At 39.7% G+C, this 11,836-nt stretch overlaps 1 protein-coding gene across 1 annotated transcript; it reads left to right on the forward strand.

The window, feature by feature from the left end:
• Positions 1–409: 409 nt before the first annotated feature.
• Positions 410–10,869, forward strand: fundc2 (fun14 domain containing 2). Its single transcript, XM_063185317.1, has 5 exons — positions 410–526; positions 2,302–2,443; positions 2,771–2,846; positions 8,730–8,858; positions 10,413–10,869. Exons 1-5 carry the CDS (start codon positions 508–510, stop codon positions 10,488–10,490), a joined length of 444 nt encoding a protein of 147 aa, XP_063041387.1. The 5' UTR covers positions 410–507; the 3' UTR covers positions 10,491–10,869.
• Positions 10,870–11,836: the final 967 nt, after the last annotated feature.

Consider the following 11,836-nt stretch of genomic DNA (forward strand, 5'->3'; position numbering starts at 1 on the left):
ACCATGGCTGACGTGCCCTTGAGCAAGGCATGCAACCCCAGACAGTACTCCAGATTTTGTGTATTCATTTAGTAAGGACGGTCACGAGTGCACATCCTAACCAATGCGGCTGTCCTGCTGCGACATGTTATTCTCACACAACACACAAGTTGACCAGCACTATATGCATGGCCCACCTGCAACTTCATAGAAATGAATAAACATCAGTTTGTATAAAGTAGAGGTGGAAGTACTCTGCCTTACAGATGTAATTACACTACTGGTGTGATATTACATAGTTTCACCTTTGTAATATCATACTACTAGTATTGTAATTACATCTGTATCAGTGCTTCTACTACTTGTACTTAATACTCTGATTAAAAAATAATAATGAATAGGTCTATGCACACAGGACAGAGGGGAAACTGACAGCCATACATTCTCAAGGCTCTCCTACAGATGGCAGTAATGTCCATGCAAATGCGTGCTGTTTGCCAACGAAGAAGAAGCAGCTGACAAGCAGCCATGGCGGACATGAAGAAAGGTGAGTGCGTAGATTTCTATTCTCATACACTTTGTTTACTGTCCAAAACGTGAAGGATAACTTTTGGAAGTGGCGCGTCTGTGTTCTCATTAACTTCGCGGTCCATTTGTTGTGCATAGTCGTATTATCAGCTCTGCGACAAAACTTTGCCAGATCATGCTCTGTATGGATCCATATCATAGCTGGTGGTTTTGAAAGCAATTATAGACGTGTTTGAGCTCAGATCAGCGCCAAATATTATTTATGGTTATTATTGTTACCATAATAATGAGGGGTGGTATGGTATCGATGTCTTTACACGTGCAGAAACATGCTAAACAGCACGGGCCTTCCCACTCCGGACTTCTTGGCAGGCGCATAGAGGGATAGTATTCCATTGAGTCACCAAGTCCTGCATGACAACCCAGTAAACACTGGGGATAAACATTGTCATTCCATATCAGGAACCCCTCATTTGCCTATGGGGGTCACATCTGGTCCTGGAGGTCATTATGTAAGGAGAGTCTAGGTGGGGTTGGCATCTGCTTTTTGGGCGAAGGTGTTGGCCCATGCCCAGCACTGTTTGGAGTAATTACATGGTGTCTGGCTGGAGCTGTCTGTCTAAATTTAGTATATCCTGTGTTGAACCAAATATCATATTCCAGACAGAGAGGAACCAAATATCATGTTCCAGACAAATGGTCTATTCTGTCTACTACTACGGTAGTTCTACTTCTAATATTTGGAACTGTAGGTGTAAAGTGAAAGTGGAAGCTGACCCAAGGATGGACGTTGGTCCTTGACTGTTTGTTATTATGCAATAAACTCATGCTGCTTCCCACATGTGACAGTTGTTGTGATAGGCCTACTTTTAACCTTTGGTATGCTGATTTACCAGTTTCCAAGACGGTACACTACAAAACTAGGGGAAATCATTGGCTGTACACTCTTTCAAACTGAAAGAAAAATGCTGCTGATTTCCCACGAGGGGGTAATGGTGATTTACCTCTGGGGTTAGCCCAAGTTGTCAGTTGGCTTTTGCTTTTACTGTTCAGATACAGGTTTGCAAATGAGCGAAATGTGAAATTTGTTTCATGATCCAGATAAACCCATATGCAAACTGTAAGCTCAAGAACTCCTTGCTCCCACATGCATGCACTATAAACGTTGTCTGAGAAAGTTGTCCTTGTCTTTACAAACCCAACATTAAAATCCTCAGCTGGCTTGCTGAGGTGAACTGTGAATAGAGTAGACCTGTCAGAATTGTTTTTCTAACGGCAAAGTGTTCAAGATTTGCATTACATTTTTAACATTTTAATAATTTCTTTGCTCATGAATGAAATCTATGAGTATATCAGGGGTGGAACTTAAAAATGTTCCCTTCCAGTCACGGTGGCAGGTAGATTCTAAAATCTAATACTACCAGTCACTCACAATTTTTACTAGTCACCATTTTTACCAGTTCATATTCAACTGTTCCGAACCATTCTGATCAATACTTTTGTTTCAGAGGTCATAAATTCAGTTATTGTGATGCCAATAACTCTTTTCATTACCAATTTGCTTAAACCTTTGATGCTGGATACTGTGTATAATTCTGTATTAACCCGGACGCCTGTAGAAAATTTTCACCCGTCAAGGTGACTGGTGGGTTGACATATTTCACCTGCCAAAGGCCAAATTTACCTGCCATTGGCAGGTGGACGGGTGCTTATTTCCATCCCTGGACTATATGACTATACAACATTTGTAACGTTGTTTTTAACAGTGTCTGTCTTTTTATGTCCACAATACAGAGGTTGATGAGACCCTTGAAGAGCTGACAGACTTTGTCAAAAAGCAGCGATGGTGGAACAAGGTGGTGGGTAAAAACTCCAAACCTGTGGCCGAGAAGTATTCCGTTATGACACAAATTGCCATCGGAGGAGTAACCGGCTGGTAAGTTTTTTTTTTTTAAATATGTATTTATTTGAATATATTTATTTATTGTTGATTCTGATGAAGGTCTGACTGACTGTATGTTTGTTTTCAAAATAACGAGTTTGGTTTGACCATAATTGTTGCAGTGTTGCACTTTTCCATGCTCTGAATGTTTTTTTTATTTCCAAAAGGAGGACTTATGTAACTGAACTTTTGTGAATTATGCAACAGTGAACCGCAGTCTGCCTGGTAGCCTCCAATAGAGAATGGAAACTATGAAAGGGGTGTATGGAAACCTATGTATGAATGAATGGAAACCCCTTTCCCTTTATTTGTTTTCTATAGGTGTGCTGGCTTTGTGTTCCAGAAGGTTGGGAAGCTGGCAGCCTCGGCAGTGGGGGGAGGGTTCCTCTTGCTGCAGGTAAGATGATGGATACCTTTCACCACATATGTTGGATATTTGTTCAATAATTAGCGACAGGCCTTGGCTTTGGCTCGAACGGCTAGGGCACTAACCATTATGCTGGAGACCGAAACGTTTTCCTGTATATACAAATAATTAGCTACACATGCTGCACCACACCCTAATGAAGACCATAGGACCGATACACATAGATTGCGGTAGGCCACTAAGTGCCTGGAGCTGGGATTTTCCCCTCCCTTCTGTTTAATTAGCTGCACATGTTATATGTTTTTTGAAAGAGTGGTTCCCCGTGATGTCAGAAAAGAAAAAAATTAAAGAAAACGTGTAGCAGCCACACCACTGGGCCACACCCTCCATCCTCTGCACCTTTGCATGAGTATCCACATTCCTGTGCAGACTGCACAATCAATGACGCTAGCACTGAATGTTCTGAAGCTGCAATACCTCAAACAGCCACCTGGCTACAGAAGTCAACAGTTATTGTGCCTATCCATCTTATTATCCAAATGGCACCATTACTAGTTGGGTATCAACTTCTAGTGCTAAATCATTCAGAAGGTTCATGGGCAGCCAATCCAGTATGTCGGATTCATGTTAACCTGGGATGACGGCACAAAACATCTGTTAACATCAGCTTGTAGAAACACAGAGTGCGTCTTAAATTCAATCTAAAATAGAACATTGCACTACAGTTTGGAAAAAAACGAGCATTCCTGAGGAAGAATCCCATGCATGCTCTTGTTTTGTTATGTTGTTGTGGGAATGTATTACCCAGGTGGAGTGATCTACACTAGTCTACAGTATAGGGCCATCCCCAGTTAAAGTGACTCCCATTTTAATCGGAGACACCGGAACTAGCAGACCACAAATGCTGTGAGGGCACTAAAAGCATGGAAATAGGCCGGGTTAGTGGACACGGTAATGCGGTGGAAAGAAGACTCAATAAAGTACTATTTTGAACGCTGCTGCTGTTGTCACAGTTCCAAAGCCAGCTGTAGTGATCTGAACCTTTTGAAGTGTCAAATTCCGCGTGGTGACATGAACATGAACTTGACCTTTGCATACTGTACATGCATGGCAGCAAAAAGAGAAACGACACGAGCTGACTTTACAAACTAGTTCATATATGGCAACAGGAAAAGTGATGTTGGTAACACTTAATTTTAGGGATACATCTATTAGCACTAATACATACAATATTAATGCCTGTATAAGTAACTTGTAAGGCATGTACTAAGCAAAATCAGACAGTTGTTCGACATGTATTCGCAAATGTCTTGTTCATGCACAATAAGGGATTTATTACCAATATAACCTTAGTAAGGACCTAGTAGACCTAGATTTCTATTTATGAGTAAGCAGTAAGGGCCAGAATACAATGTGTGTAAGCTCCTGGTACACTGTGTGAACAAACCCTGAACAGTGTGAAAACAGATGCGGAATAAAGGTCCCTATTCTAAAGTGATGCATTGCTCAGCAAGCACAGATGGCTTAGGGCCCCCGCACTACCTAGGGCCCCCGCACTACCTAGGGCCCCAACTCTACCCAGCCCCCCCACCCGGGAAGCAAAGTGTAAGAACTTTTCTGAATCTGCATTAGCCTAATTAGATAGCCTATGTATATGTCACTCATTCTGTTCTGTGTACTAATGTGTAATAGGAAGCATTATATAGCAAGGATGGGACGTAAACTTCTCAATGACGGTGGGGTGGTGAGATGTCATTTTTTCATACACCAATTAGTTTTAATTGTAAAAACCCTACAATAAATGCAGAATATAACGATGAGTAATAGTTTGGAAGCAAAACTAAGCTATTCCTTAGTGATAAATAAGTTAATGTTTGAGAAACGTAGCTCCAAGAAGTGCAGTGCATGATGGGTACGCCTTTAGTCAGAAATGCAATGCATGGCCATGCATGGCTGTTGTTACGTACATGGCAAATTGTTTGGATAGCAACTAAATTGTACAAGTGAGGGTAGGAGCTTAGGACGTTGGTAGGCTCAGAGCTGGGTAGGTTATCTGTTGGCCTAGATTGCGTACCCATCATGCACTGCACTTCTTGAAGCTAATGTTCTCAAACATTAACTTAATTGTCACAAAAGAATAGTTTAGTTTCGCTTCAAAACTATTATTCCAATGTTCTGCATTTATTTTGGGGGGGTTTTACAATTAAAACTCAGTGGTACATTAAAAAAATTGCATCTCACCATCCCACCGCCATTGACAAGTGGACGTTCAATCCTTGCTATATAAAGGCTCCTGTTACCATCCATGTATTCATATGAACAACAGAAAAGTAGATGTCTCAGCTTCTTGAGTAGGAATTATTTAATATACCCTTACACTTTGCTGATCGGGGGGCTAGGTAGTGCGGGCCTGGGTGGTGTGGGAGCCCTAGGTAACGAGGGGGACTTTGGTAGTGTGGGGGCCCTAAGCCATCTGGGCTGAGCAATACATCACTTTAGAATAGGGACCCTTATTCCGCATCTGTTTTCACACTGTTCAGGGTTTGTTCACACAGTGTGTCGGGAGCTTATACACATTGTATTCTGCCACTTACTACATACTAAAAAATAGAAATATAGGCTTACTGGTCCTTACTAAGGTTATATTAGTAATAAATCCCTAATTGAGCATGAACAAGACATTTGTGAATACATGCTTAACAACTGTCTTAATTTGCTTAGTACATGCCTTACAAGTTACTTACACAAGCATTAATATTGTATGTATTAGTGCTAATAGATGTATCCCTAAAATAAAGTGTTACCGTGATGTTTCATAAATTATAAGACTCAATTATAACCACAGGCTCTGATGCCAGCCATGACACCAAGAAAATTTAACCAAGATAAGACATAAATGGAATAAATGTGTTTTTTTGACATTCATTACTTGTCAATACAAGGTTCAAGCATGGCAAAAACAGAGGTGACATCACAGAAAGGCCATGACGATTCCAGCACAATCATGTAATTTAAATGACCATTTATACTGTTCCTCTGTGGATCCCTATCACACACGCTTGAGTTGGTTGCTTCCAGGGGTACCATAGCAATATTGATATTGGAGAACAGAGATGCTTTATTCATACATCACTTTACATTACATTGCATTTGGCAGACGCTTTTTAACCAACGCGACTAAGGGTGGGTTGCACCAACATGGCTTAATTTAAACCTAGTTTATGCCTAAACTGAGTTTAGTTAATCCATGTTTAAACAGGGTTTAAATTAATCTGAGATGTGTTGCACATCTTAAATTTAAACCTGGATTACCTAAACTGGTTTAATCGAGGATTAAACTAGATTTAAATATGTTCATCAGCCACCATTGATGGGTAGGTCAAAATGTGTGCCTAAAAAGACAAAACGTACATTTATTATTGACTATTTAACAAACAAACGATCACACATTGAGTTGTATGGGGCGGGGATAGTCGTTCACGTTCAGTGGTCTGGAATTCGGCCTGTTTGACATTTTGTAAACATTGCATGCGTAGCGGCCGTTACATTGTATCAAAGTTAAGATGCCGGTAGATCGCAATGGAAACAGAAGAGAGGCGGCATAGTGGGACTGTACAAAGAAAACATTGACCCGCTGACGGCGAAGGTATATCAATATTAATCCCGAAGCAGCTCTCCCTCTCCAACCCCTTTGATGCTCTGGACAGGAGAAAAGTTGCTAAGCTGCTTTGCTAACGTCACCAAGTCTCCACCTATGTCTGTAGGCTCCATCCATACGTTTTTCAGCACCAGACGTCAAGTGGTAGCAACACAGTTAATGCCCAAAATGGAAAAGTAATTCGTCATTGATGTAGGCTAGGCTACAAACAACGAACATGCTTCGTAGATGCTGACTTCACTTTAGCGTATTACAGTCCACTGACGTCTACTACAAAACGTCATTGGAGTTGGACTCATGACCAAAACCTGTCTTATTCCAACATAACACCTCGTATTAAATGTTTAGCACTGGTTTTAAACGAAATGGCAATGCATTATTCATTTCGTGAATTTATAACCATTGTAACAGCTTGGCATAGCCTAACATTAATTTAATGTCCGTTTCGTTAAGAACAAGCTGCAGCAAGGCTAGTTTTACTGTAGGCTAAGCGAATCCTGTTCACGAAGTGGTCTCTTGTTACTAAGGGTATTGACTTATAAAAAAGGCATACAGAAATCACATTCCACATAATCCAATTCCGATTCTGTTTTGTTTATTTTATTTACACTGCATCAATATAAATTAACATCTCGGTAGTTGTAGTGGCACACTTATGACTCCTCCCACCCTCCATGCATGAATGAAGTTTGTTGACAGACGTGACGTCACTGTTTGGGTCCGACCATGAAATTAAAGTGACAGGCGCCGGATCATCTTCAATGACAGCATAGTTGATTATCCTTTTAAAGACATATCCTTACTATCTTCAGATGACTACTTAATTCTACCGTTTTGTTCAATTTCGTCATATTTTGGAAAATAATTGGTGAATGGAATTATTTGTTATGGCTATGGCTCATCAATTTCTGTCTTTCTGCTCAGTTGACTGAAGAAGGTTATTTTAATGCAAAAAGAAAGGCTGCAGAGCATGGGAAAGCCATTGAGCTAACAACGCACTTGAAGAACTTTTGAGTGACATCATTTAACGCAAATTAATAAATCAAATCATATTTGCTTATTTATGTCATTATCTATTTGCAATAGGCCAGTTAAGTTAGGCCTATATTCAGGGGCCTAGGTGCAGACTGGAACTTGTAGACACCAAATAGTTCACCATCCACCATCTGGAAACAACCTGTGGCATAAAAGCGATAAGCAACGAGAATCTGGAGAATGGGTGCCACAACAGACTATTAGGGCCTATTTTGTGAATCTGAAACTCACTATTGCTGTAGAATTGAACAGGGTTTAGCCTATCTTGAATATTTATGCGTGGAACTCTATCTTGTAACTCAAGCAGACGAATAACAGCAGCCATGTTGTCCCAATAACGCATTTAAACCTCCTCCAGGGGTGGCTTAAATTAATCAGGCAATGCAGGTTTATCCTTGGGTTAAAATAACTGGTGCAACAGACTCAAAATTAATCTCAGTTTAAGTGGGGTATTAAATCTGAGTTTAGCCATGGATTAGATTTAACCAGAGATTACTGGAAGCTAAGTTTAAACTGGGTTTAAGTTTGGTGCAACACAACTAAAAATTAAACTTAGATTAAATGTAGATTAAAATTTAAACCACGTTGGTGCAACCCACCCTTACAATCATGGACATAATTATAGCCAACATGACTTGCAGATACGAAGTGCAGAGGAAATATACAGAACAAGTGCAGATGCAAAGTAGTGTTAGGTTTTTTTGTAAGTGAAGTAGAGTACACACACATACACATCATGTCAAGAGTCTGTCCTGGGACTTGGGCAGCTCAAGCATAAGTGTAGTAGATAGTTAGATGTCAGATAGTCAGATGCAGTAGATCAGGGGTGGAGAACCTTTGTCTCAAAGGCCATTTACGGCCCTTGACTTAATTTTATCCGGCCCCTGATGTAATTTTAATGTTATGCTGTTTCACATGAAATATGACATATTTTGTAAAGGAATCCTAGAAATTACATTTGCAATACAATCAAGTTATTTTCAGGGGACATAGATAAGGTGGGGTCTGTTTTAAAGGTGGCTGCCTTCAATAAAGGTCTAAAGTGCGGGGGGAAATCCTGATTTGTGTTCATAGTACGGCCCCTGGAGGGCATTTACGACCCTTGGAGGAATTTGAAGTGGCCCCTAGAATGAAGAAGGTTCCCCACCCATGCAGTAGATAGTCATACAAAGGCAAATTGGGGAAAGGCTCCTCATACTTCCTCGTCTTTGCTTGGTCAGATTGCCAACCACACAGGCTACATCAGCGTGGACTGGAGGAAAGTGGAGCGCGACGTCAACAAGGCCAAGAAGCAGCTACAGATCAACGTGGAGAAGCCACCCAAGGCAATCAAGACAAAGACAGAAGAGGTATGAAGTCTTAAGTTAATACTGACTTTCCATCAGCGATCAATAGTAACTTGAATAATTACAATAATGGTAACATTTTATTTTAATGTTCACATGTTAGCCACTTATATATAATTGTGTATGTATAGAAGTGTATAATAACGTTATTTGTTAAGCAAAATCAACAATTTCTTATTGATATAATTGTAACAAGGACCTAACAGGCCCTTAAAACATGTATATAAGTCACTTATACACAGTAAATAGACACGTATTAGTGTCCAACATGTGAACCCTATTCTTAAGTGTTACCATAATAACTTGTATAGCGCAATACATACAAACATACAGCTCAATCAGCTTGAACAGTTTTATATATAACTGATTGTTGACAAGTTTGGCAGTTTTATCAGCTTTTTTCCAACTTGTTGATGCTCATGGCATACTCATGAATAATGTGTGAATATGTTCCATTATACACTTACAATGTACATCAGGACTTGATACCTAAGGACTTGGTCCCTCAGGTAAACAGGTTTTTTGTTTGTTTGTCTCCGTTCCTTTTGTAGTGTGTAACTTCTGTGTAACCACATGCGATATTATGTACGCACAATGTACATGCATCTAACCATATCCCTACCACGCAAGGGCGCCGGAACGAGTTTTAAAGGGGTGGTGCATTTTTTTCTTGATTCTTTATTTCTTAAAAATGTTACTGCTGTTGAACTCCACTCATTTGTCTGCCGTAAAACTTGAGAAAGCCTCATTTAGGAAGCCCAAAAGTGGGGATGCGAATGCACCTGTGCTACCACTATAGTAACTGTCTAAGCCCATACGTATCGCTTCACACTTTGTTATACATTTTTCTACACTACTTAATATAACAACAGTTGTGAAAGTATACTTTGTTATACACTTGTATATGTTTATATATTTTATGCCCATGATGTAACTGGGGCAGTAAAATGACGTATAATTGGGCAAGGTGTACATTGTACAGTGTGTGTGCATAATGTTGCATCTTGACAAGTAGATTTACTTAAATTGGACTTGTGAATAAAGTCTGACCACTCCTTTTAGACTCTATCCGTCAATACATTTCCTATAATTTACATTGTCCTTTTTTCCTGAAAAGAAAATCTACCCAGAAATTGTAGATATGAGTTGTGTATTGCTTGTTTTTCACATCTGAAGAAGGGTCCATTGACCTGAGTCTGCACACTTAAAATCCATTAAATAATAATAAAAAAAAACATCAAAAACAGGATTTTAAGTGTGCATGGGAGATTACGTGGCATAGGAGATTCACATCCCCGGAAAAGGTGCAGGACAAAGGCTGACTAGTTTTCGGAGTGAGGAGTCCGCACACTTAAAGTCCCTTTTGTTGTTTTTTTATCCTTCTTGGTTTTTTTTAAATTATTATTATTATTTCAGCGATGAAATAATAGAAAAACAACAAAACAGATTTTAAGTGTGCAGACTCCTCACTCTGAAAATTATGGCCGGCCTTTGTCCTGCACCTTTTCCTGGGATGTGCACAATCTTCACCTTTAACTCCTTTCCCCCTTTTAACAGGTCCAAATCTTTGTGAAGAACAATATCATCGTGATGGGAGGGTTCGCTGGCGGATTCCTGATCGGACTGGCCTCATAACTCCCCACTGCACTCCAGGCGCTGCTTTTATTTTATATTTTGTGTTTCTGTTATTCTTTAGAATCTTCCCTTTATTCTCAAGGGTCTTCCAGTTCTACCTACCATCATGATGTCCGAAATATCTTAATAGCAAGAGCATATCAAATCAGTGTATTGCTGTGCTTACTGGACTTACCAAAAAAAACTGTGTTTTTCTTTTATGATTATAAGATTATGGTCAACAAGTGTTGATAATAGTAAGTTTGTTAATAAAATATGATGTGCTCTGTAAAACGAGAGCTTTTTTGCATGAATGATGTTAAGTGTGGTATGTTTTGTGTAAGTGGTACTTTTGTTGTATGGAGGAATGCTGTGCAAGAATACAGGACTATATTTCCCACTGGCTTTCCTGTTGTGTTTTTTTGTCGCCTCTTTTTTGAGAGTGATAAAGAATCTTTTAGTTGCCGGATATAAATTAATGATGCACATGAAAATAATAATAATAATAATAATAATGAATTTTATTTGAAAGCGCCTTTCAAAACTCTCAAGGACACTGTACAGACAGAAACAAAATAAAACAAGACACATAAACAGAATTTTAAACAAAAATAAATAAATGAATACAATTTTTTTTTTTTTTTAAATATGAAAATAAAATAAAATAAAATAAAACAGAATTTAAGAATCATAAAGAATAGGCTATTTGAAAAAGATAGGTTTTTAGCCTGGATTTGAAAAGGGGGAGAGAGTCAGTATTGCGGATGTCAGGGGGAAGGGCATTCCACAGCTGAGGAGCAGAGCAGCTAAAAGCTCTATTCCCCATGGAATTAAGACGGGCAGAGGGGACAGAGAGGAGAATGGAGGAAGAGGAACGGAGGGGGCGGGAGGGAACAGCAATGTGAATAAGATTAGAAAGATAAGGGGGGGCAAGATTGTGGATAGCCTTGAAGGTGTGGAGAAGTATTTTAAAATGAATTCTATATTTGACAGGGAGCCAGTGAAGATGTTGCAGTGCAGGGGTAATATGGTGACAGGAAGGGGTTTTTGTAATGATGCGGGCAGCTGAGTTCTGGACCAGTTGGAGCTTGTGGAGAGATTTTTGAGGGAGACCAAAGAGGAGAGAATTACAGTAATCAATGCGGGAGGTGACAAGACTGTGTACAAGAATGGAGGTAGAATGGGAAGTGAGAGAGGGGCGGAGACGGTTAATGTTGCGTAGGTGGAAATAAGCAGACCGTGTGATGTTGTTAATGTGGGAGAGGAAGGATAGAGAGCCATCAAGCAAGACGCCCAGACTCTTAACTTGAGGGGAGGGGGAGACAGGAGAGTTATCAATTGAGAAGGAAAAACTATCAGATTTAGAT

Source organism: Engraulis encrasicolus, chromosome 20 (genome assembly GCF_034702125.1).
Source record: "Engraulis encrasicolus isolate BLACKSEA-1 chromosome 20, IST_EnEncr_1.0, whole genome shotgun sequence".
NCBI classification, from domain to species: Eukaryota; Metazoa; Chordata; class Actinopteri; order Clupeiformes; family Engraulidae; genus Engraulis; species Engraulis encrasicolus.